General features: G+C 35.6%; 3 protein-coding genes across 6 annotated transcripts; 1 reads left to right on the top strand and 2 right to left on the bottom strand.

Moving 5' to 3' along the window:
* Positions 1-204: 204 nt before the first annotated feature.
* Positions 205-16,131, bottom strand: LOC122003035 (E3 SUMO-protein ligase SIZ1-like). 4 transcript variants are annotated; one of them, XM_042558466.1, is made up of 16 exons: positions 15,728-16,130; positions 13,567-13,647; positions 12,982-13,024; positions 12,230-12,302; positions 11,996-12,155; positions 10,230-10,360; positions 9,741-9,809; positions 8,489-8,576; positions 6,065-6,140; positions 4,800-4,873; positions 4,067-4,174; positions 3,436-3,597; positions 3,196-3,300; positions 3,038-3,118; positions 1,781-2,954; positions 205-790 (listed from the first exon to the last, which is right to left on the bottom strand). In XM_042558466.1, exons 1-16 carry the CDS (start codon positions 15,758-15,760, stop codon positions 738-740), a joined length of 2,511 nt encoding a protein of 836 aa, XP_042414400.1. In that variant the 5' UTR covers positions 15,761-16,130; the 3' UTR covers positions 205-737. The 4 variants fall into 4 exon arrangements, with proteins under 4 accessions (XP_042414400.1, XP_042414398.1, XP_042414401.1 ...); XM_042558464.1 differs by having other exon boundaries at positions 205-777; XM_042558465.1 differs by lacking the exon at positions 205-790 and adding an exon at positions 809-1,146 and having other exon boundaries at positions 15,728-16,131.
* A 1,557-nt stretch (positions 16,132-17,688) lies between these two features.
* Positions 17,689-26,530, bottom strand: LOC122003034 (elongation factor 1-alpha). The gene is given in 3 exon segments (XM_042558463.1): positions 17,689-17,895; positions 17,897-18,013; positions 26,510-26,530. Coding segments are annotated over 3 exon segments (345 nt in total).
* On the top strand, positions 19,571-26,735 carry LOC122003033 (protein SIEL-like). The gene is made up of 8 exons (XM_042558462.1): positions 19,571-20,561; positions 20,649-20,729; positions 21,706-21,933; positions 22,043-22,234; positions 22,503-22,643; positions 24,223-24,312; positions 24,458-24,915; positions 25,009-26,735. The coding sequence occupies exons 1-8, from the start codon at positions 19,833-19,835 to the stop codon at positions 25,913-25,915; spliced, it is 2,826 nt and encodes a 941-aa protein (XP_042414396.1). The 5' UTR covers positions 19,571-19,832; the 3' UTR covers positions 25,916-26,735.
* The last annotated feature ends 457 nt before the right edge of the window (positions 26,736-27,192 follow it).

Here is a 27,192-nt window from a genome sequence, read left to right as displayed (position 1 = left end):
AAGAACTAACAATGATATATTTTTTTTTTCATAAAATTCTGATATAAGATAATGCTATTTCACCAAATGTTATAGTCCATCAGTCTGTTTGGTGAAATTGCTTGATAGAACATGACGAGGATATTTTGGTACCATAGACAGGAAAGGATACTGATTTCAACATTTTTGAGCAGAAAGGCTTGAACTCGAAAGAACATCCCTGCATAAACACCAAGTGCAGTTAATTTATAGAATTTCTCTCAACCAATGCTATCATCAAACTGTAACCACTGGACAAATACTCTCCCTTCAACAGCCACCGATATCGGGTATTAGGCTATTAACATGTATTAACTTAACTAAGGAAACGATTGTAGTACATGGTTACTAACTTATCTAATCAGGCATGTCGACTTTCTTTCCTATAGAATCTAATTGTACAATTTTCCGCGGCACAAGATTGGCTGCAGCTCATATTAGAAAACTGGAAAACACTCGAGATTACCTCATCTCTGGCTCGTGATAGTATGTATGAATACCTTTGGGCAGTTGGAAGTTCCAGCGATCCTTGTAAATTGGCTGGCCTTCTCTGCTGGAGCATCGCAGTAGTACACAGAGCCACCTCTTCGTTCCAAATCCAAATTGAGTTGCCACTTGAAGACTAATCAGAATCAGTGTCGATTGACAGATACAACCGACGCCTTACTGCCCGTTGCTGCCCAGGGGAAGAATCTGGCCGTTGAGTTCTTGGAGATGGCTTATTGCTTTCGCTGTGGTTTATGCTTAGTAGCAACGGGGCTGTGTGCACAAACTAAGAATCAAATGCAGAAATGAGAAGCAAAAATACACCAAAGATGATCAGGAATGAACAAGAACTGTGACCACCTTAATGAAGGCAAGAAGAAAGGTATTGTCAACACGATGAAGGGATGCAAATCACAGAACTCAAATTCGAAGAAATCCGATGATATTTAACAAAACACACTAATAAAGCTGCAGTCACAGTTATTTTGAACATAGGCATGAAGTAATAAATTGCTAATGTTATTTTGATTGAATATCTTGTCTCTTTTAGGAGTTCCCCATTTTTGGGGGGAGGAACTGACTCTTAGTTCCACGGCTTCCATTTTAGATAGTCGTTCTGCTTTCTCGCAAAGGTCTTCCGCACTGATATGAACAATGATTTCATATGTGAATAAAAAATGCAAACAGGTGAGAAATCGAAACACTTAGCTAAACATCCTTCTAGAGTATTTGCAAGTAAAATTTCAATGTAATACAGAAATGAAGCAAAACTAACTCAGAGATAGCTGATGCTTGATACTGCTTGATGCATCACAAGGGATGAACAATCTCACATAAAGAACGAAATCTCATGAACTGGACATATTGTCATGCAAAAAGATGATTATAATTCAGGAATAGGTGTCCCTTTTAAAATTTGAAGACCTACGTAAAAACAATTAAAAATAAACTAAAAGCATTCAAGAAAAGTAATAATCCTATACCAAATTAAATTAAACTATTACCAAAACTTCTCTAGGATACTAGAGAACACAATTACCAACTTGGGAGTTTGTTTAAAGACTTATTCTCCTAAAAGGGAAATCTCATAAAAATAAACTATTACAAATCCAAAAGCTTCTAAAATTAAATTCTTAATTTGCATTAATTCCAAGATATAATAGGACTACTAATTGCAAAATCTAGATAGCAAAGTGGTGTATTTGTATATGTGACGATAAGCTACAGGTGATCATGAATGAGATGAGAATTAGCGTCTCTGCTTATAGGTGCTTACCAGCATCACTTAATGGATCCATCTGAGTCTCATTTGGTGGCTCTGGCTTCCTTGAAACTGATCCATTTGAAGGGGCAGTCTCACTGTGACCACCGCCAGCAGTGAGTCTAAGAGATACCCAATCATCCGAGTTCATCCCGTTAGGTGTATCAGTTTGGTTAATCATGTCATCCTGAAGGTCTACACTAATTGGCTGGTTAGGAAGAAAAATTTGTAGAGAGGGATCATCATTTGTAAATGCAAGGGGATTATCGAGGAAGCTTTCTTGCATTGCAGTACTGGGATGCAAATTTGAAAAGTCTAAGACTTGAGAAGTTTCTTCGCCATTACTAGGTGTCAAATCATAGCCATTGAAGGGTGGACAGTCAAGAGCAGCATGCGGATCATCCAAGGCATCTAGGACCTCAGTACCAAAAAGTTGAAAGTTTGACGCAGACGGAGGGCCAGTTTGCATTGACCACATGGGCATGGCCATGGGCATTCCAAAGTCACCAGGATTGTTAAATAATTCGAGAAATGATGTTCCACTTGTCTCTGGAACAGGATTCTCAGAGTATCTTTCTGAAATCTTGGGATGAGTTGGAAAAGGAACCAAATTACCATTATCTGCATGAACTCCATTTGCAGGCTCATGAGAAATTAATGCAATGTTATCTTCATCAGAGTCGCTCAAGCAAATCACATCTGGTTCTAAGGGTGCAGGAGGTCCATCCTCAATATTGTATGTTCCATAACGAATATTAAAAGAATCAAACTCATTGCCATTGTTCAATGGCAAATTAAAAGGCCCCTCAAATTCTTGATTTATGCTTTGGTCTTCTCCTTCTTTATAGCTACTAGTTGCACTGCTGCTCATATTTATTATGTTCTGGATATGATTTTCAAGCCTGAGAATAGGACTCCGAGATGATGAGACCCCATTATCTTCAAGTCCTCCATTTGCCTCAAGTTTTATTCCTAAAGTTTGAGTGAACGCCATCTCTGATGGACTTTTCTGATTTACATGTCTTAGACTGCCAAAATCAGACTTTGCTTGTACGTCTACAATATCTGAGAGGGTACCATCAGGCAAATGCCATTTGGAAAGATCTCGATATTCTACTTCACCCTTTACACACCAAGAACCATCAGGCTTTAAATTGACCTCAGTTACATCTTCTCCGCAATTTTGAAGCTGCTAGCACCATAACGAAAGTGGAAATGAAAAATCAACAAAAAAGTAAAATTGCATTAAACTGAAGCTCCACACAGACCTACCATGGAAGTGATGCGATTGAAATATGGATCAATAATAATGTTCTCAAGTGCATAGTTGTTAAGGCATATTGGGCATTGCCACTGTGAGAGAGAAATCTTTGAGGAAACAAGGAAATACAAAGAAAGATGAAGGGAAAAGGTTCTAAGAATAGCATAACCTTCCGAGATCTGTTAGTAAGCTCTACAAAAGCTTCCAGATCAAAACCTTTTAGATGAACACAAGGCTTGAACCTGCCTGCTATTTTAATCCGAGAACCAGTCATCTGAAGGTATATTAAGAAAATATTTCAGTTTGCATCCAGGTCATGAAGGAATAGAGGTCAACAACCATGATACCTAAATTCATCAACCCAAGATTGATTCAATATTTTAGTATGGAATTGTACACTTCCACTTACTGGGCAACGGAGATTCACAGTAACAGAATCAGCTACTAGTTCGATATCACTATCACTGTCTGCATTTTCAGTATCAGCTCCACCACCAACACAGCGCCGAACACGAGCAAGAGCTTCCTGAAAATGCTCACCATCTGCTTCCTTTGGTACCAGACTAAGAACCTACATGGTGAACAAGTTGGTTAAAATAATATTCACTCGTTTCTCTCTACTAAAGGTTGAAACAAAAGAATATAGGAACTAATGAAGTATCCATCAAATATATTTCATGGTTTAGCTATCATAACATCTTACTCAAAAAGCTTTGCTGTATGTTAAATTATACAAACAGCAATCTGGAGGTAGATAATTATTAGGAGATATAACAAATCCAAAACATAAATCAAAGGGGCAAGGAAAGCATACACAAGGCTCCCACCAATCTGGATGAGACTCGATGCCAGTGTAGCTACCAAACGAATGAACCAGATAACAGAAACTACGATGAAAGAAAAGCTAAATTTTGAGGTTTATGTTTTGCCCAATGAATCATCTAACCACAGGTAGTACAAAAGGTCCACTATCATCAATGAACAATTCGAATCCAGTTGAAATCCATGTTGTTAATTCAATAAAAGCATAGTTACATTACTTGTTGAACTGTCCGCCTCTTGACAAATCTGATTCCAAAGCAGAACACACGAGCATCACGCCTTGATAAAAATATTTTGTTAACTCCTTCCACGCTAAATGTGCTGATCTGAAATCATAAATTACATAATAGTAACCAAAAAAAGGGGAAAAAAAACAGGATAGCCAAATGAACAAAATTACCTCACAACTTGGATATTTATAAAAAAAATATTTTACACACACATACACACACAAGAATGTTACCCTACTTTATGGTGCTCACAAGGTGAGCACCAAGTATATATTTTTAATTTTTTTTTAGAGCTTAGGGTTTAGAATTTAGGGTTTAGCCTTTAGTCTTTAGGGTTTGGGTTATAGTATTAAAGCTAAAGAAATTAAAAAAAATACACATGGTGCTCACAAGGTGAGCACCATAAGGTAAGTGTATGTATATATGTGTGTGTGTGTGTGTGTGTGTATATATATATATATACTTTTTATTTTGGTTCTATGGAAAACTTCTATTCTACAAGCTTCATGATTTAATGTTTGCTAATAGTAACTACTTAGGCAAAAGTAAATCAATGATCAAAGTGGATTGCGGTGACACAATAATGATTTCACAAAGAATGTTTTTCAGTCAAAAAAATTTAACTCAAGTAAAATGCATTGACCACAACACCAAGGTGGAACAACCTAGGTTTGTTTCTGTGGGCATAGTCATGCCAATGTAAGGGAAGCAAGGAACTAACCACTGAACCATCATCCCGGCCATTTATTCCCAATAACTGTGAGCCTGGTCTAGCAACCACTCTGACTGAAACACCTGTAACAAAGGAAGATAAAGCATGCATAAATAATTGACAAAATCTCTTGCACATTAATTAATAATCTCCCTGAAAATGATATAACTTTGCATTGAGCTGCTGCATAGTATTTGCTAATTTCCAACTTAGTGGATTATATCTTAGAATGCTGGAAGTTTATCAGCTGATTCATTCTTTTTGGATGTGGTTATGCATGAGAATACTCAGGTTACTTGCTAAACATAAGATGCCAGTCCTGCATCCATGCCAACAATTTGTAGCATTCATTAAACTAACCACAACAAACTGTCCCCCAACAAAGAAGGATCACCAGATAGATGTTACACAGTGTTTAGTTTTATGCATATTGATAAAGTATCCGAATCATTTTTAGGATGTGTTTGGGTTGGCCTTTTTTGACAACTAACATAAGAATGACTAGTGAATTTTGGAGAAAACCTTAAGAAACTGAAGGATCTAAGTTAAGTAGAAGCAAAAGTGAACATATGAAATGAAATGTAGTTTTAGTAATACAAATAGAATCAAGAGAATGTCAAAATGGATGGACATGAAATGGATATTAATAAAAGTTTTAAATATGTTGAATCAATTATTAAAAAAGGATATAATGATGAAGGTAACATTAATAGGATAAAGATTAGATGCCTAAAATGAAAAAGTGTTGTTCAATCCTCATGTGTCCTTTACGCCAAATAGAAAATTTTCAGACACAGAAACTAAAAAAAAAAAAGTAGAAGAACATGAAGCTTCATGAAAAAAAAGTCCAAGATATGCTGAAGTCATCTATATCAACTTTTCTCAGGAATGTTATAGGAATCCTCCCATCACTTCATACAAAGTGTGTTTTACAAATATCAATATTCTATGCATAATGACAAAAAAAAAGAGACATCTCAAAATTTAAACAATCAGTGGAAAACCAAGTTAAACGAATAAGTAATTACTAGTTGCTAGCTAAACAAACTGAGTGATGGAAAACCATTGGAACTATCACATACCTTCAAATTTAAATTTTGGTCACATGCAATTATTAATCTGAAATACTATGCCTTTGTTTCACTAATTATGGCCTTATAAATTTAAGTTCTAAAGAAATATTCAACACATGACATAATCATAATTAATAAAAACTGGGAGAGAAAGTTAATGTCACATGTCAATCATAAACAACTAGAATTGTAGTTCCGTACCATTGACCTGCAACTCAGTAAATTGGGGCCAATGCATTCTAAATAGAACCTTATCATTGAGTAGAAGACACCAAACCTACATAGAGGGCATGCTGTTATGATAGATATCCAGTAATTAACATCTTTCTCCAGTAAAATAGTAAAACATTGCCAAATGAAAACTTGCTCTATATATCATATGTAATAGTAGAGGATGCCATGGCATAAAATTCATGGGGAAGATAAATAATAAAGATAAAATCACTTATTCTAAATATGAGTTCAAAGTAGAAATAATATTAAAAGGAGGAAAGGGGTTAATTGACTTTCACAATTTATAACTGCAATAATTTTGCAGCAACATAAATGTACCGTAAGCTTAATCGTTGTTCTATTCTGATCTATAATCTTTTTAACTCTTGACATGTAAATTAAGACAAGATAATTGTAGCTGTAGTTACACAAAAATCCTTCTTTGATTACCATAATAAAAATATAGATTTCTATTCAACTGCATCATTAGCAACCAAACAATATATATGTGTGTATAGTGTATATGTATATTAGTATGTACTAAAAAAAAGGAACCAATGCATTAGCATTTCACATTCCTAAGGTCCTATTTAACTGAAAGACAGAGAGGGAGGGAAAAAGAGAGAGGAAGGATGAAAAGCCAAGGTGAGAATAGGGATGTTCCTTCTTGTTGCTTACTAGGTGGAACAAAAAAAGAAAATTTTGCCAACTTTATTCCTCTCCCAATTTCATGCTATACTAGCCTACAGATCTGGAGCAGTCATCACAATTAAAGATGATGTCATGAACAACAGAGTCTTGCCATGCTCCATGCCTCCCAGCTCAATTGGCCTCATTACATACTTTATTCATGATTGGCATGTGCGCTGAGAGCAGTGTAGTTGGCGAGCTTGTTTCCCTGGGAATCATCATGGTTGTATATACCACATGTCATGAGCCAACAAGGCATGTGGTATTTGTCCAGTTAGGAAGCTGAAGAGTGCAACAAGCATTGTATGGTAGGATTTATCAAATCTCTTTCCTTCATTTATTCCAATCTTTCTTTTCAAGTAAACAAAACAGAAGATCATCTCTCTCTTCTCCCCTCCCTCCCTTCCCTCTTATCCATAGTTCCTTTATATCCACTCTTCATCCTCCTAAGCGGATAGGGTCTTCCCTTCTCCCATTCATCCGCTTTCTTCCTACCATCTCAATTTTTTATCTAGACAACCAGGAAGTAAGAGAATGACCAATAAGATTTCTAACACAGTTGTACAGAAGGGGCATAAATAATTAACAATTGGAACCAAGAAAGACAAGTGTATACATAGGAGAGAGTTACAATTTAATCCATACGAATTTGCTGACCATGAAAGGAATAAGCAAAAGATCACAAGTATCAGAGATACAATGTTCAAAATCATGTGCTATTTTGGTAAGTTCAAGAATTACCCACTCGAGAACATCAATAGATGAACCACCATTTTTCACTTGTTTGGTTGTGAACTGCCTAATTCCTAATTGAAGTGGTATGAAATTATGTATACTGGACGATATACCATCTTGTTCTGAGTGGGTCACTCGTATTGAGTGGCACACCACATACCAATTGATATGCATTGTGCTTTGGCAGAGACAACCACAGAAAGAAACAGAGGGAATAAACGGACCAGTGGTGCTGCACACAATTCATCAGAGAAACTAAGGTATCTATAGCCTCAAGTTATTCCTTCAAAAGGAGCTTGTGCGACGATCAGCACCGAACAATAATAAAGAGTGACCTTGATAAGGATTTTTTAATGAGACAATTGGTTCATAAGACACTTTGTTAATGTTGTTGAGTATTAATGGATTTTTTTAATTAAAATCCATTATACTGAGACTGTCTTAGTCCATGTTCTTCTCACAACTCTTCTTGCATCCTTCCTATACCATGTCAATGGGAAACAAGTGACTGCAGCAATGCTGGTACAGTACGATCCAAGGGTCTGACCAGAGGTCATGTTGGTAATGGACCACAATTTTTTATGCAAATGGAATAGCAATCCAATTCATCATTTGTACAATTCCATTAGCTTCAACAGCAGTTGACATTTCAATCCTTACTAAGAGATGACATTACACAAGCAATAATATGCATAGGCTATCAAGGAAAACAGCCAAATGGCAATTAAGATACGTTGCCAGTAGCCTTATAAAAGATGTGAATGAGAAAAAACACATGGAACCATCTACCCATAATTTGTAGTAAAAGCAAACAAGAGAATCTTCCTTTTATCTAGTTCTCTTTTTTTCTGAAGACTGTGTACTGGACTCTGAGCTATACCATCTTGTATTAAACTCTTTATTTAGTTAATCCAATACTGGATGAACAACAAGTGTTCATCCAAAATCCTTTTCAAAAAAAAAGAAAACAAGAGAATCATAATAAACCTGGAGACTGTGATCATGTCTTTGTAACAGATCCTTATCTGATCTTTGCAACTGAAATGTCCTCTCTTCATTCTGCACTGTAATGGTGCTGGAAAGACAGAAGCATAGGCAACACATCTTAAGGATGCAGAAAAAGAAATGTTGAAGCACAAAACAAATAGCCATGTTATTAATGAGAAGAGATTCTGCAATGAACAAAATATCCAATATATCAATGAACTTTCAGAAACTCCACAACTCACTTAAAAAGGAACATATGCAATGCTACACTGCATCCAAAATGCAGTTTCAATAGGTGCATGCATACCTAATTATGTCATTAGGTTAACTAGACAAACTATCTAGATTATCTTTAATTTAATCATAATGAAACAAATCAATAAATGAGAAGGGAAGATATCCCTCAGTGAAAAAAATGTGATAATAAAAAAAAGTTGTTGCAATTTGGAAAATGGGATACACTCGGACAAGGCTTGATGTCAGGTTTGGTTGTAAAGAATGTGGATCTATCAACCGAGAATATTCAGATTCTCTTATAATTCATATAAAAAAAAATCAATATACCACAATGTGGTCACAAGAAAAGAGCAAGTAATGTTATTATTATGAGGCGTTTTATAGATACTTATGCTTACTAAAGAAGATTATCCAATTTCAACCAATTTTAAAAGTTAATTTGCACAAGTGCTACATATTTTGTAACTTTTGTCAATTTAAGTGCTAAAAGTTTGATGATATTATTATTCATCATGGGGTAAGGGCAACTATCATTTAATGAATAAGCAAATTTGGTTTGAGTTCAATCAGTTAAATTATATTTTTAAGATCAAAAGTAATATAATTCAAAGGAGTGACCACATAAGGTCTGCATATATGCCTCGGAAAGATATTCACAATGGAGTTTGATCACTACTGCTTGCATACAGTTTTAAAGACCTTTCTCTGTATAAAATTCTATGAAGAATTTAGTATAGTAGATGCAGTTGATATATCTTCATGCCAGACATTACATTATTTAAAACTTGAGATCAGACTACATGCCTCCATATTGTTAGCCAGATCTCAAGATTCAACTTAGGTAATGTAAGTAGAGACACTCAATTTAGACTAATTCTAACTTCCAACTTTGTAGTAAGAACAGGTATAGGAAGTTTTGAGTTATAAGCAAACAGTTTTGCCAGACCGTCAATGAATCACAGCGTCAGAAGCAGGCATGGCACTTCAAAAAATCAAAGACAAGATGGTCACTTACCTGTCATCTGGTAGGCCACAATGAGGCAACTTCACTGGGAACAAAACATGTTTCACTGTTATCCAGAATCTGCATTTCAGAAGACCTGCTATGCTGATCAACTTATTCTAGAAATAATGGTAAAGATGGATATACCGAAAAAGATTAAACTATAACAGAAGCCTTTCTGAACTAATTTTGTGCGAGAAGAAAACAAGGAGTTTCAAAATAGGTAGAAACAATCTTCAATTCAGATGTGCCAAATAATAAAATAAACCTGAGCTAGACAAGAATCATTGAATTGTCCAACATATCTAAAATCTATAAAAAAAAAAAATGTTAAATAAATAGCATGCAACTGTGATTTGGTGAATACTGGTTTGTCAATAATTACAAGTTAAAATGTTAGAGATGAACAGGGGCTATATTTTTGGAGCATCCCTTATGAATTAATAAGATACCTTTAATAAAAACATGCTTATGAGAACTAGAAGGGTTTATAGGACATACGGGTCTGCTCGATTTATTCTGCATATTTCACAATAGAATTGAGATGGAATTGCAGGAGTACAGTCCCCAGGAATTTCAGGTATAATGACACAATTTATATGTTGCCAAACTCGACATTGCATATCTTCACACTGCAAAAAAAAAAAAAAAAAAAAGGAAAAAATCATTCTGTAATAAGAAAGTGTGACTAATATTAACAATAATTCAAGCAATTAACAAAAAAAAATTAGATTGCTACCACTGGAAAAAAAAAAACATATCAGATACAGAAACAAAGAATCATCAACATTATAATAAAGTTGTGTTATGGCAACCATTTTAGGTTGGTTACACGGATCTTATTCCTCCAATGAGCACTATGCAAGGCTATATCATCTTCATCATTATCACAATCATTAACATCATCAGAAAGTCGTGTGTGTCCCAACTATGAAAATTATATATCAAAGAAATTACTCTTTACGCAACAACTTTTTGGGTTTTAAGCACCTTACACCTTCACTTTAATCAACTAAATTCTACTAATTACAATAATAAAATTTAATGGCCATCTTTGAAGAATAAGCTACACCTAATTGCTCTCAGATATAATATTTTTCTTTTATAAAATTATCCTTTCTAGTACCTTTACACACCCATGCATTCTCATCTTTGCAATGTTAATTTTTTATATATGTTATTCCTTACAATTCATCGCATTGATTCATAAAGGGGTGTACCATGAGTCCATGACCATATAAATCTTTTTGTTTTATCCTAAAAGGGACACATGTAGGGGTGTAAACGAGTCAAGTCGCTTGCGGGATATTTGGATCTCGGTTCGAAAAAAAAGTTCGTTCGATTCACTCAATTAAGTTAACGAGCCAAGCTCGAGCCTGATTTCAAACTTGAAAACATTATCGAGCCAAGCTCAACAGTGTTTGGTTCGTGAGCTCGTGAACATGTTCATTAAAAGGCTCGTTTATATATATATCACATAAATAATAAATATAATAATATATTATTAATTATTATAGCTAATTATCTTAAACGAGCTCGAACTAAGCTCGTTTAATTTTTAAACGAGCTTTTTTCAAGCCGAGCTCGAGCTATTTAATTTTGTTACGAGCCGAGCTCGAGCTTAAGAACTAAAACTTGAATCGAACTCAAGCCAAACTTGAGCTTAGGGATAACGAACCAAGCACGAGCTCGAGCCTCTTATTGGTCAGCTCAATTCGGTTACACCTCTAGACACATGATGACCGCACATTACTCCATAGCTCCTCTCCATTTAAATAATCCATTTTTTAACATATTAATGATATCTTCATTGTCTCTCTCTCCTATAAAATAATAAATGCAAGATAACTAAAATTCTTATAATAATTTCAATTTCAAGTTTATTAATCTTAACTACTCACTCAATTCTTTTATTGTTACTGAAGCTAAATTTAGATATATCCAATTGCAGTTCTACTTAAAATTGTTATTTCTAAATTTTTTTCTCGACAATTCAAGTTTTGAATTTAATTTATTAATGCATTCATCAATTAACACAATCTTGTCTATAAATATCCTATACCAAGGAGGTTTATGTTGAATAAGTTCGGTGAGCTCTTGTAATACTACCGTAAAAAGGATACAGACTTCAGATTGGACCTTGATGTAAACTAGGGTTATATGAAAATCATTTATCATGCTCCTAGTAAGAACACTAGAAACTATATTATCATATATGTTCTAGGAGACTGTTTTACAGCATATAAAAATTAGAGCAGTAGCACTACCTGAATCATTGATTCAGAAATTAATGATTTCCCACAGGGGCAGCGGACTTTCGTAACCTGCTTATATGAATCAAACACTTCCTTAGATTTTGCATGACTGAATTCCGAGTCATTTTGCACATTAGATGCTAAGTCTATGGCTCCAGGAATTTGCATTTTTCTGCAAAAGGCATGCCAGAATACAGTTCACTATAATGTAGAGGTGAAAGGGCAAGAATAGAAAGAAATAATCACCTATAAGTATCATCAATTATTTTAACTACTACTTCTCTCCCTATATTTCTCCTCGGCCAAACTGGTTTGGGAACTGCACAGAAAGAATCAAATCCACTCTTAGTCAGGATGTATATCAAAGAAACTGCAAATGAATGGAGAAGAGTAAGTGCATAGGTAAATGAAGAATATGTGGTTCAGCTGCAAAAACACCTTAACACAAGATGAAGGAAACCAATTAGAAGTCTCATCATTCCACATTGTGTTAAGCACAAATGCATTAAAAAAATTTTAAGCCATTTTTACATTTAGAATATTGAAAGGAACAAATACATGAGATCTTATCAAGCCTCTAAATTCATGGTGTTGGACTAAAACACTCAATTCTCAACATACAACACTACACAAGTACAAGTAATAGCCAGGATGCTAGCATTAAATTTTTCTACAAAAATAATGACGTGGAGAAAAAACATTTAAAATCCATGTTGAGAGGATAAAGTAAACTATACTCTCGTTGGCCAACAGAAATGATAAACAGGGAAATAAATAAAAAAGTATCAATAATCAATGCCAACTAATTAGACAAAATAAATGAATTTAGTGAAACAAAGCATACATGACAAGTATAGGTAAGGTGAGAGTGACAAGTTACATTTTTTATTATCCAAAAAGGTCTACATCTTAAAGTGCAATCATAGGAAGAGACTCTAATGATGCTTCCAAAATGAAGTAGGATGAAATAGCAAATTAAACTTTGAGCAATCCAATACCTTGATCATCTCCGAGGAGAGCCAAAATTTTTTCCATTAATTCCTGCATAATATGATAACTTGACTATTATAAGTAGATCAAAGATCAAGCAAAACCATCTAGAGCAGCCAGTGAAAACTACTAATAAAAAAGACTGTAAGCTGGATAAAAACTCAATGTAATTGCAGAATGGCTGATCATAGACCAATAACCATTTGTAGGCTAACCATTTGAATATTGTATGTTCAAATATGCGTATGCTACACAATTTAAACGAGAAATATCACATAATTCCAGACAGAGCATTCAAAGTTCAAATACAAATTTATTCTTCTGCTTGAAATTGAAATCTATAAATAAAAAAAATATTCTCAAATAACAAATTATCAACAGATTGAGAGGGAATGTCAAATGAGGAAGAGAAGTGAACATGTCAAAAGAGGCGAACAACAAAAACATGTACTAGGTCTTTTGTTGCTATTGTGACTTACTGACTTGTGAGGTAGTTATTTCAACATCCTACCAAATTGTAATTGCAGCAATTCTTCATTTGGATTGAAATAACTTTGTTGCAAACCTACATATAATAGAAAAAACTGACTAACCTGCTTCTTCCCGTGCTTAGCCAGACCAAGTTGGGACAAGACATCTTTAAGCTCTTTTATTCTGAAGTATGTTAACTTATCCTGATGAGATAAAATGACAAAGGCATTAAAATCTGCCAAGAAAACATCCATTCTACTGCAAACTACTCAGAGTGTATCATTACATAGAGATCAAAATGTAGTATGTTCAACTCATACATCCCCAAATTTCTACTGTTCCATTTGCATGGTTATGCATGCACATATAGAGCCATTGAAAATGATGTATTAGGTTTATCAAACAAACTCAGTTAAATATAATAGAACAACAAATAAAATAAAGGAAATCAGACTTTAAGTCATCACATTCTTTTGATGAGATTATGTTGGTCTAAATAGCATTCCTGATTATTATTTTCTACAACTTAACCTCATCATTAGAGAATTCACATGTTAGCGAGAACCTGTTTGGTTTTTTCTCTCTTTGTATTAGCCGCATGACTCACATATATTATGTGAATATTTTGAAATGGGTGTTTGACGGTCCTGTTTAAAATAAGCTTGTGACGGCATTAACCATATTCATAAACCCAAATATCTTGATACCCAATTCTGTTTATACTTTTTATCGTGGTGGCTGAGGTGAGTAAACTTAAATGTTATACAAAATGTTTGCTGTGTATATGCTATCCCAGGAAACTGACAGAAAAGAGGGTAAGGGGAAAACCACAAGGTGATACCGCATAATAATTTGATTCATAAATCATGGCATACTAAACTACTTATGATTAGGCCTTTATGAAGACTTTGCTATATGCATGAGGGAAATAATAGTTACTAAGCTAATAGACTCATTGTATCTTTATTACCATGCATAAAATATTAAATCTAGGAAAGTCTAAATATTGAAAGGGTATGCACCATTCACATTGAAGTAAAATGTGGAGATAAGGCATTCAATATATGATGTATAGGGTATGCGATAGATAAATAGAGCTCCTTCCACCACAACCAACAAATATTAACAATTAGGGCACAGTTCTCTTAACAAATCTTGTGCCTTCCTGCTGTCCTGCACCATCATGCAGAAGGGCAAGTGTGGTTATGATACCGTTTGATACAACTTCGAAGACATGCTACAATTGGCGATCTTACGGGAGAGAGTAAAAAAAGGAGAATAAAATGGGAATATATCAAGCAGGTACCAAACAGTCTCCTAGTTCATAATCCATGACATACTAAATTCCTTATAGTTATCACTGTAAAATATTGACATGTGTAACAAATCCATTATCTATTATTCTAAATAAAATAGTAAATGTGATAAAGTCTAAATTTTGAAAATGTCTGCATCAATAACACTTCCTGTTAATGGAATAGTAATTTGATAGTCTATCTGGAAAAGTAATAAGATTCAAAAACTGAAATTGAATAAGCATTTTGGAAAAATAATCACTGTTTAATTCTTCATAAAAAAATCTTTTAATGATCAATAGTTCTGATGCTCGCATGAAAAATAAAGCATTTACAAGAACTTAAACCTGAATTACCAGGAACCATTTCCAAAGGCTCAGTGTCATTTAACCCAAAAGGATGGTTGGTCATAGAAAAAAACTAGGCCCAAGATACTGCTACTAATCTAAGATTTCCTAGTAGAAAGACCAGTTGCAAGCATCTCAAGATGTCACTCTGTCCTTAAAGCGGTAAGAGGTGTAAAATTTTCATGCAGAAATAATGAGTCGCAACACTAGTGATTACGCAAGAATTAAGGATAGGTTAATCAACTTCCACTTGCTCAAAGTCAGAGGAAGAAAAGTTAGGACTCCATCAGAATTTAACACAATAAGCAATTTAATGTATAATCGTTAGAGAAAATGAATGTTAGCATCACAACCAAAAAAAACTCTAGAGACTTATGTGGTTAATATTTTTCATGATCACAATTTGGCATTAGAAAACTCCGCTATCATTGAATTAGCAAAAAGATAAAGTTGAAGTCGCTCTAGCAGTCCTTAGAAAAATGAAGTTCTGCCAAAACACCAAATTCACTCCAATTCGACTGCAAACGAAGCATCGCTCCCATTATCAATCTAACAACCAACACTCGACGGTCCCACCTGTCGCCTAAAGGTAATTAAACAAAACAAATAACTTCAGAAAGCACGACGGCAAAGGGAGATACTCGACATCTCGACGCCGAATCCATCAAATCCATCTCTTCACGGCGAATTCCCGGAACTCCTCGGATTTTATCGCAATTGACCAAGCTCCCCGATGCCGAAGCCGGAAACAACACAAAATTCGATCAAAAAATAACCATCTCCGCGGATCTCATGATCGATTCACGGTAACGTGGAAACCCAGGCATCAGACATCAGCATAGCTGCGAGACATCACGGCCCAATATCTTCTACCGAATTCGATGATAGGGGGGAACCGATCAATCTGTACAGGTTCAGGATGCTACATGCGAGCACGATTGTACCCGATCGCCGGCGATTAGTCGCCGTCCACCGAATGGATTGAGCGAGCTCCGTCAATTCGATGAAGGGAAGGTGGAAGTGGGTCTGTTATGGTGGCGGACTTATGCTCCGGATTCAAATCGGGTTTATTACGCTGGACAAGTCCACCTCCTCGCTTACGTCTCCACCAGAAGACATACGCTACAAATTCTACCGATTCTCTACCCGCGGCTTAATACGAGATAAAGCAATGGAGCCCAATTAATAACAACGGTTACGCTTCGGGTAGAAAATCGGGACGTATTCATATTTCGATAGGTCAAGTTATTTTATTTATTCAGAGCGTGGAAAATTGGGCCTTAAACATACGGTCCAGATCGGATCGCCACGTCAGACGCGAAGCTTCCGGTGTAATTTCATTTTAGACCTTAATAAATTACATCTTTTAGGCTTTTAATTTACTCCCATAATTTACAGAATTGTCACAATATCAGGTAGTAAGTATCACATGATTGCAACAAGGGGTTAATTGTAAAAGTCTAATAATGTGTTTGGTTGTTAAAAAAAAAAGAGAGAGAATACAATAGATCCTTAGTTCATATCATAAAATGAATTAATTTTTTAAAATTTATTTTTAATTTTAAAAAATGATATAAATAACACAGAGAGAGAAATACTTCCAATATATACATAGACAGGATATTTTAATTCATTTTGTTATATCAAAATCCATTTTGCCATGAAATTTTTAGAATATTAAAACTTTATTTTGTGTTCAAGATGATGAAAAAACATTAACATTAAATAAAATCATAGTCAATGGAAAAAAACATTTTCTAGAAATTATTTTCTCTAATTCATTCTCGAGTTGTATAGAGCTCTCTTCTTAACCACACCTGCTCATTTTAGTCTAAGTCAAGTCATGTTCAAGCTTATTTAATAAAAAAAGCGATCTAAATCAAATTTAAAATGAACCAAACGGTTAAAATAATTGTTTAAGTTTATCTTGATTTATTTTTTATAAATTTGAACTTGATTAAGTTTGATTTAAGATTAATTTATTTAGATATTATTAGTTATCAATTCAATATTTTTTTATTAGTTGAAATTTACATTTTCAATTACTAGTTATTAAGCTTTTATTTGTTAATTTTAACATTTTTATTTTACTTATTTAATATGTTTATAAGATTTATTGATAAACATTATTCATAAATATTATTTACAAAATGTTATTTATCAGTTCAAACTACCAAATTATTCAAACTTACTCATTTAATAACTTATTCATTTAATTAGTTTTATATGTATTAAATGCATATAAATAAATTCTTCCCAAATCAAATACTAAATTTGTTCATAATCCTTCAATTCATTCGCAATCCTAATGGCAAATGCTTTTCCATCAAACTTCAACACTAAAAGTCTAAAAGAATAGTTGGTACTTATCCGACTTCTCTTTGCTACAAAAGAGAATAAACTTAAAATCCCATTTGAAGAACTTCCTGAAGTTGCACTAATAGAGTGGAACTAAACTGCCATGGAAACTAAGCAAACGATAAAGAGTTCGGACTCAAGGCTAATAGTCAACTTGACCCATCAATAAGATACGAACTAGCCGTCGAATGGGGAAAAAAAGAGGAAGACAAAACCATGTTTCCTCCTAACAATGATAAAGATCTCACTTCTTGGCCGCGGCCTTGGTGACCTTGGCACCAGTAGGATCCTTCATCTCTACGGTCTTGATGACACCAACGGCCACAGTCTGACGCATGTCGCGGATGGCGAAACGGCCGAGCAGAGGTTACTCCGAGAATGTCTCAACCACCATTGGCTTGGTGGGAATCATCTTGACAAAGCCGGCATCTCCGTTCTTGAGGAACTTAATTAGGCTCCTTCTCGAGTTCCTTTCCGGACCGCCTGTCGATCTTGGTGAGGATCTCGGCAAACTTGACCGCAATGTGGGAGGTGTGGCAGTCCAGGACAGGGGCGTAGCCATTGCCAATCTGGTCACAAGATCACAAATCGAACCAACAGGTTGGTCAATTAGTAGAATTGCATATTGAACTGGGAGCTAACTTAAATAAACTCACTGGACAGGCCAGCCCCCAATTAGCTAGCTCAATTGCATAACTATCACAACAATCCTAAATAAACCTACTTTACAAACTAAAAAAAAATATGCACAGTTATTTGTACCGAGTAGTCATAAACCATACATCTTAAGTATGAAAAGTTAACAATTGTCATATTTACCCGTTGAATATTTGACTAATCTCAAATGCACATCTAATCTCCTATTCCATACCCAGATTGGATAGGAACTCGCGTTCAGTTTTTTATAACTATGCATTGCACTCAAGCTACCATATATATCTGCACATATTTTAAATAACATAGTTAATTTAACAAATTAACTATGTTTTCAACAAAAACAGCGTTAATTTAACCCAACCTCGAGATAAACCACACAGGATCGAAGAATAAGTTGATGAATAAATGAATGGAGAAGAAATGAAAGAGGAAAGAGGTTCTATTGTGAATGAGATTTTAGTCTCATATTCAAAGTTTTAAGACATTTTTGTTGATTTATATTGATTCACATACATTAAGGGTGTGAACAATGTATGGGGAGAGACTTTCTCTCACACGTGGGTGCGCAAGGGGTGCAAATCCAGAGTTCGGATTGCACTAAATCAAGTTGAACCAAGTGGAGCAAAGGCTCTCCATTAGAAGACACAGCAAGCAAAGCCTCCTCCTCTGTCGTGCATCTCTTGCTCGGCGGAGTGGACGTGCCATGACCACCTGTGCTGGGTCGGATTCACGGTCGACCGTTGTATCCTGGGAAATAGACGACCCTTGTAAGCCTCGAATCACAGCTGAAAGTGGGCGAATCTGTTTCAAGGAAACTGCGACTCGCAGTCTGCTCGGTGGAGCATAAGTTTCGAAGAGGAATAGCATATACAAGAGAGACGACCCTTGTAAGTCTCGAATCACAGCCGAAAGTGGGCGAATCTGTTTCAAGGAAACTGCGACTCGCAGTCTGCTCGGTGGAGCATAAGTTTTGAAGAGGAATAGCATATACAAGAGAGTGGAGTAGAGTGACCCTCGGAAGTAGGAGTGAGCATTCGGTTAATTTGATATTAATTTTGTATAAATTTTTTTTATTGTTATTTTAAACAAATTTAGTTAATTCGGTGTTAATTGAAATAACTAATTCGATTAATTCAATTTTAATAAAACTTTGATTTGATTCGATTCGATTAACCAACACTAAATCAATTTTTGATTAATTCGATTAATTTATGGATAAAATTAACTGAATGCTTGTCCTACTCGGAAGGGACCGCAAGGAGTCGTTTTTATAGACAATCCGGGTGGGGTTAGACAATGGCGTCCAGGGATTTTTCCTTGACCGTCCGATTTGTCCATCCCACGGTCTTAATTGATTTCCCTTTCATCTCCGTTCGATACCAATCCAATGGCCATTATAAAATTGATCGACTGGAGATTTACACTTTGGCCCTTATACTTTACTCAGAGACAATTGAATTCAACTGAATTAAATTATTCAAATTAAAACCTTCACGACCCATTCCCCTGTTGATTTCTCCCTCGCCGAAACCCTCGCCGTCGTCGAGCTCCAGCGCCGCGGCCGTCGTTCTCGAGCTCAGTGACCCTTCCTACCCACACGTTCTGCACTTCCGTCGTTCTCGTTCTCTAGTTTCTTATTGTTTGCCTACAAATATGCCAATCGCTCAGACAATGCCGTGACGGAGTGAAGGAATAGCATCACCATCTTTGATTACTGAAGACCTGAAAGCTATGGACCTTGATCTCCTTGCGCGACTGCAAAAGCAGCTCTCTTCCTCTTCTGCCGACTCACCTCGTTGCCTCAGGGCCCTTTCCTTGGCTCGATCTCTCCTTACGCACCCCGATTCCACTGAGAACACTCGCCGCTCCATCGTTGACATCCTCATTGGCTCCCTCCGCCACCGCGCTGACGACTCTACCATCCTCCGTTTGAAACTCAAGATCCTTGGTGATGCAGCCATGCTATCCCGAGAATTCGCCTCCGCCGTGGTCGCTGCTGTTCGTCCTTTCCTTGATAGTTGCGACAACCTAGCGGCGGATGCCCTTGCAACTCTTGTTTCCGCCGCGGAGGCACATGCACTATGTGCTGATAGAGAAGCTGGTGATAAAGGGGGAGGAGAGCTTCCTCTTATTGCATCCGTCTTAAACGGCGATATTCTTATATCGCTTGCTTCAAGCCCAATTGCGGCTGTTCGGTCGGGGATACTTGATCTCTTGGTGAGGAGTGTGGAGGGAATGCGTGGGGATTTGTTTAGTCGTCATCTAGTAATCAGAATTTTTCGCAGTCTTGTGATGGATCTCTACCCCTTGGTTAGGAGACGTGCGGTTGATGGCATGATAGCTTTGCTAAGGTATGCCGGTGGTGGCATTGATAGTTTGGACGTGGAGCATTTTTTTGATCGTGCTGTTGAGCTTCTCAAGGACGAAGCGGAGGTAGTGAGATTGGTTGCTGTTCGATTGGTAAGGATTGTTTTGACATGAACTTGCATATTTTTTTTGGAAATGTTTGATCTGAACTAGCTGATATGCTTGAGATGTTATGATTAGATCAGCGAATGTGGGGAGATTTTTACTGCCAGCCAACAGGGTGCTGAGCATAGCGACCAAATGACTATGATATTTGTTCAGGTGAGCACTTTTTTCTTTCGTTTCTTGATGCCTGAGTTATTATCTTTTCTGAGTTTATTTCTATCTCTTGTTTTTCTCTTTTTGTGTATCTGTGGCATGTTAGATTCAGTATTCTTCATAAAAGTTTTTGGTGATCTCCTATCATTTTTTTTTTTTCAAACAGGTAGCTCTTATATAAAACTTTATAGTGAATTTAGAGAATTTGTCTGATTGTTTTGCATTTTTCTTTTTTTGCTTCTTTACTTGTCATTTATATGAAGGGGAGCCTTGGCGCAATGGTAACGTTGTTGCCATGTGACCAAAAGGTCACGGGTTCGAATCCTGGAAACAGCCTCTTGCAAAAAAAACAGGGTAAGGCTGCGTACAATGGATCCTTCCCCGGGACCCCGCATGGCGGGAGTTTCGTGCACCGGGCTGCCCTTTTTTTTTTTACTTGTCATTTATATGCTTTTCATCCCAGCTTATTCGAGATTCCTCCATTTGCTTGAATGAATTAAGCTTTAAAATAGTTGTTCCAATGGCCAAGTTACCTGGAAGTAGGTTTCTTTTATCGTAGCTATGTCTTGTTGATCTATAGATTTTAGTATCTCACATTTGGTCTACTGGGAAAAGACAAAGTGATTTGCTACCATGTTGGATGCATTGTAATATTCACGTGCTATTCATTGGTAGCTTAGCAGAATACTATAATTTCAAGAATCTAGCTTAACCTGCTTGAGTGCCCCCTCTCCCCCGATCTCCTTTCCTATAGTTTGCAGATGTTTTATTGACCATGATTTGTGTCTAGCTTGTCACACTTTATTGCACCACTATCTTGAAGTTTAATTTTGTACATCTAAACTATATATTCACAACAAAATATTGTTCTAGACAATAGGAATGAGATTGTTTTAGCAATCATTTGCTAGTTATTATTTTTTGTTCTATTACTGATCTCTATCATTACTTGTGTCTAAGTCCATTATTCATATTTCAGCTTGGTTCAATGGCAAGAGATATGTGTGTGGAAGTTAGATATGAAGCTTTTATTGCTCTTGGGAGAGTCAGACTAGTACAGGAGAATGTCCTGTTACAGTCTCTCTCCAAGAAAATATTGCGCGCCAAGAGTGGATCTCATGTTGAAAGTTCTGTCAATGGAACTAAAATTTCATTGCAATCGGCTGCTGGCATTTTTGTGCACGGGATTGAAGATGAGTTTTACAAGGTGATTTCCAACTTATTATTCTGTTTTTCCTTATCTTTTCAGTGACACATTATAATTATGTACTTCTGCTTTGTAGTTTCGATGAAGTGTTGACTGTTATCTTTTCTAGGTACGGGAAGCTGCCTGTAGATCATTGGGAAAGCTAAGTATTTCCTCCGCCCAGTTTGCTAATGAGGCCATAAACTTGTTAATGGATATGTTAAATGATGATACAGAGGTGGTTCAATTACAAACTTTGCAAACACTGTGTCATATGGCAACTTGTAACAGCCTAATAATACAGAGTAAACACACGCAAATGGTATGTGATCTAATCTTATATTCCTCTCTTTGTTATTGTAATGTGATTTATTGCTGCATCATGATTCATGTCTCACTAATGATCTAATGCTTATTGTTTATTGCCACTGCGTATGATGTGAATTATAGATAGATGTGATATCATTCATAACCTTCACGATTAGTCTTGCACAATAAATAGCATAAATTAGCCATGGTTGAATTGAATTCCAGTTATGTTTTACTCTTCTTGTTTTTATGTGATCTAAATTGTTTGGGAACCTCTGCAGTTTCTTTGGCTGTTATCAGATATTAATGCCTCGATAAGATGCAAAGCAAGGAAACTGCTTCAGCTAGTGAAGTTGCCTGATCTTGTGACATTCACTAAAGCAATTGATTCTCTCATCACCAATTTAGAGACATTCCCAGAGGTTTGACTTTGTAGGATTTGCTTTAGTGCATTTCCATGTTACACTCTCTAGAAGTATATTTTTCTTGCCATTTCTTGTTTTATGCACCTCAATAGTCACTCTTTATGTTGATCCCTTAATTAAATCCCATTAGATATCTGTTTGTTTATAACTGCTAACTCCAATTTGTTTATGGATCTTGTCGCAAGACTACTAATGCTTTTCTTTGGAGGAACACGGACAATGATAAAATGCATTTCTTTGAAAGAAATTAAACTTTCATTAATCACAAAATTGATCTCTGTACTGTAATTGGTAAATTATATGCTGAGTTTTTATTGCTGTGGGTAGTAAAGGATATCATCCATGCACTTGGTTCTGGCATGGCACCATAGTTCATAGACTCAACAGAGCTCGTTCTATTCCTCTTGTCCCATGGAACCAACCATTCAAGTGGATTGTTTAAGTTCTTGTTGGCTGAAAAAACAAATCGAGGTGAACAATAGATCCCCCTTGTTTGAACAAAACAAATCTGATTCTTCTATTTTCATCTTTAAAGGAAGAAACTGTTTCTGAAAACGTGTTGATTGTGGGTTCATTTGATTGTGGGTTCAATACAATTACCTGCACAATATACAAATATTTTTGTTATTTTTGGGAAGATCAATTGTTCTTTGTATAAAAAATAATAATTCTTTATCATAAAGATGGAAAAGGGGCTGTGATGTTTCCCCCTTTGCTTTGAAATTTTTGGCATGTTCTTTTAAGAGATTAATTTAAATGTAACTATGTTTATTCTCTAGTTAATGACCTCTATCATTTTCTTTAAATGCTTTATTTATCTTTACTTTGGTAAACTTTTCCCTGTTTCAACTTATATTATCCACTGTTATGTTCTTTTTCTTAATTTCTAGTTGAAATAATTTTCTTCTTTACCCCTGTTTTTGAAGTTTTGACACTACAGCATGAGAAAATTACTGAAAGAGAAAATAAAAATATTTACTACTTGCAAGCAATTACGTGTAGCTTTGATAGGCAGATAAAAAAAAGATGACATAAATTAGATTAAGTTAGTATATATTTATAATAATAAGATTCATAATTATGTAGTTTGCATTAGTTTAAATCAAGGGTGTGAGGCTGGATCAAGACAAAAAAAAATTGCTAAACATTGGCAAAAAAGTTAGGTGTTTTAGGTACCACTAACAATATGGTCGTACAAGATCAATGATAGGATAAGATCCATTTAGCCGGTTCCAAATAATTTGGAGATATCCAATAATTTATGAAAGCTTCATACCACTATTGTGTTCCATTTGAGGATATCTTGATTAGCATTGCTTTCAAATAGTGTCTGGATTACTTTCAATCTCTGCATGCGGACATTAGTTGTAATAAAAATATAATCTCTCTTTATAAATTTTTTGGCATTCAGAATCCTCTGATCAAACTCATGGTAAAGCCAACTTGGTGATAGAAAAATAGCAACTGACAAATTCTATTTTGCTATTCCTTCAAAATCTTCCTAATTGGTCCTCAAACTGACTTGTCAAGTATGCCACATCTTTCTCATCAACTATCTATTGACCTCTTGTTGCAGGAAGAAAAAGATATCTTCTTTGTTCTTTTCTTTCTTGGTAAGAATCACAAGAAGTTCTCGACTAAGGTAGCTAAAGAATTTGTGAAAAAGGTATGCCATTTTTTTATAGATATAAAGGAGCATGTTGTCATGTTCATAAGATCCATTTACTTCCAATCCATGTTATAATTGTTAAGATTTGACTTAACTAAATGCACTGGGACACTAATGCTAACTTTCATTTTCAATTATCCAGACAGATCTCTCATGTGGAGAGCTGATCTTAGATAGTCCTGGGGTGGCAGCAAAGTTAGTGTTAATCATCTCATCATCTTTCTTCAATGAACAGCGAACTACTGATATACCTGCGGTTCTATTTTCTTATGCAGTTCCTCTTTGTGGAAGAATTGCCTCAGCTCTTAGAGGTGCTATAAGCCAAGATTCCCTTGTTGCTTATTTATGCTCTCAAAGCAAAGAAGTCAATAAGTTATACAGTTCTGCTGGCCCAGTTGATTTCACAATGTTTGATTTTGCTTTCAAGGGAAATACATTGGATTTTAGCGAGATATTAACATTCCCTGAGCAACTGCAGGACAGCAGTGAGCTGTTGAATGATGAAATAATGCACTCCATTAAGCTTAATTTGAAAACTATTGGTGAAGCCTGGCCCTTGATCAAGTCACATCAGCTACATAAAGTGCGAAGCTTGTTAAGGTACTCTTTGTTCTTTTTGTGTTACAGTCACTCTTACAGTAAATGCATTTCAATGTATTTCAAGTTATGTTGTATGATTTCTATTTCACATAGGGATTGCAAAGAAGAATTAGAAACCATTGCTTTGGATGTTGACCAATCTGCTTGTGGATTTTTAGACTTTGTATCATTGTACATTGAGGCAATCCATTTGATTGCTGAAGTGTGGGAGAGGTGTCTATCAACTGGATCTCACTTTATGGGTATGCCGGCACTGGATATCAAACTGGAAAAGTTAGACTCAAATCTCAAAAGATTGAGGAATGCCTTCTGTGATCTGCAGAGTGACGAAGAGTGTCATGTTCTAGAGTTGACCTTACTTAGTTATGCTTTTAGACTCACCGAGATTGGGGTACACCCTGAACCTATATTCGCAGAGCTGAAATCTATAATTTTGCGCTTGGAGTTCCTTTGTGAAGGATCATCTAATCTTTCTGCTTTTGCCAAGGAAGTCAGGCGTGTTTGCAATGGATGCACAACAGATACAGACTTCCATCCACATGTGTTCCGAAAGATGGTGGAACTCTTCTATCCTCAAAAGGTGACATATTCTGGAAGATTCAAACAGAAAAAAGCCGAAGTTCGAGTTATTGGAAATGATTCAGAAAACCCTCTGATTTTTATTCCAGGACTACCAGTTGGCATCCCCTTCCACATAACTATATACGAGGTTTTAAACAATGACAGGCTCTGGATCTTAATGGAAATGGGCAAGTCAATTAACTATGTCTTCCTTGATCTAAGCCAATTCAAAGGATCTGAGGCAAAGAGAAACCAGACTCTCAATGTTCCATTTTATGGAACTCCAAAAGCACCATCCTTTTTGTTGAAAGTTTATATAGCTATGGAGTGTCCTGACGATCCCACAAACCAGAAGAGAGGTCAGGGCGGGCCAATCAACAATTTGGCTATAATATCTATCGAAAATAATGTTTATTTTGTTAACGCCAGTAACAAATGACACACTGGAGCCTAAGCTTGGACTTGCTGCTCCATTTCTCCATATGTTTAGTGTGATGAGAAAATGTGATCAGCCATCAGCGACCCGGTATGGCATTATGCAGAATTTATTCTTTTACTCAAAGAACGCCACTTAAGGGATGTTTATCTTCCCTACATTTGCAACCTAGGATTCCCATTTATCCAAGAGCTGCAATAATTTACATCAACTCAAATTCTTGCAGTGGTGTGAGGCAAGTCCTAAAACTCGGTATGAGATTCTTTCATATGTCCATGAGTGCAAGCAATGCTTCAGCTTTGTATTAGAGGATGCCCATTTCGTCATGGTTGAAGGAATATCATGCTGACTTCTATTTACCTGATACCAGTACATCTATCCAAGATCTGCAATAATTTACATCAACTCATATACTTGCAGAGTGATGTGAGGCAAGTCCTAAAATTCGGTATGAGATCCTTCATATGTCCATGCGTGCAACAATGCTTCAGCTTTTTATTAGAGGTCCATTTCATCATGGTTGAAGGAATATCATCAGCAAAGCTACCATCCGCTTAGAGGAACTCAGATTTTAGAGAAGAGCCCTCCATAGGAAACACCAGAGCCGAGATGGTTCATAGGTTCAAGCTGTAATCTTTACTATGTTAATTAACCATTTAGATTCAATTAAATCCTCAAATGTATCATAATGGCTCAGGTGTATCCTATGGAGGGTACTTTTTCAAACGTTGATTTTTTTTTTTTTTTTTTGCAACTTCGGGTTGTAAAATAGAGTATGTATACGGCACGATATGTTAATTAGAGGTGGTTATGGGTTTAGGAAGGCTGTTTTCTTATTATTGTTATCGTTACGTGTTGGATTTTATATTTGGGAAAATTTGTATGCAATCCTCAATGACAAATAAAATTTTGCATGCAGTCTCCATTATATAAAAAAAGTTATTTTCATCCCCTAATCAAACATATTTACCTAATCGTCCCTGATATTTTAAGTATAAAAAATCTAAAAATAAGTATAATTCCTCTTAAATTCAGTACATTAAATTAGAAGAACGGTTTTTTTTCCATTCAATTGAATAGAAAATATATTATATTTTTTTAAAATAGTACTCAATTGGATGGAAAATATACTAGATTTTTTTTAAATGATGATAATTATATTAAGTAGGAAAAAAGTCGTATTCAATTTAATAAAAAATATACTCGATTCTAGTTTAAAATGTTGAATTTAACAGAAATTATACTTATTTTTAGACTATTTGTACCAGAGACAATTTTAA

This window comes from Zingiber officinale, chromosome 7A (assembly GCF_018446385.1).
Source record: "Zingiber officinale cultivar Zhangliang chromosome 7A, Zo_v1.1, whole genome shotgun sequence".
Taxonomy (NCBI): Eukaryota; Viridiplantae; Streptophyta; class Magnoliopsida; order Zingiberales; family Zingiberaceae; genus Zingiber; species Zingiber officinale.
The sequence above is the reverse complement of the archived record's forward strand: the minus strand, read 5'-3'. Positions and strand labels throughout refer to the sequence as shown.

Coding starts and splice junctions, on each gene's coding strand:
- LOC122003033 (XM_042558462.1), top strand. CDS start 19,833: ATGGACCTTGATCTCCTTGCGCGACTGCAAAAGCAGCTCTCTTCCTCT. Junction 22,644..24,222: donor ATTTAGAGACATTCCCAGAG/GTTTGACTTTGT, acceptor CTCTTGTTGCAG/GAAGAAAAAGATATCTTCTT. Junction 24,916..25,008: donor AAAGTGCGAAGCTTGTTAAG/GTACTCTTTGTT, acceptor TATTTCACATAG/GGATTGCAAAGAAGAATTAG.
- LOC122003035 (XM_042558464.1), bottom strand. CDS start 15,760: ATGGATTTGATGGATTCGGCGTCGAGATGTCGA. Junction 13,648..15,727: donor ATTCGGCGTCGAGATGTCGA/GTATCTCCCTTT, acceptor TTATCTCATCAG/GATAAGTTAACATACTTCAG. Junction 778..1,780: donor GGATCCATTAAGTGATGCTG/GTAAGCACCTAT, acceptor TTGTGCACACAG/CCCCGTTGCTACTAAGCATA.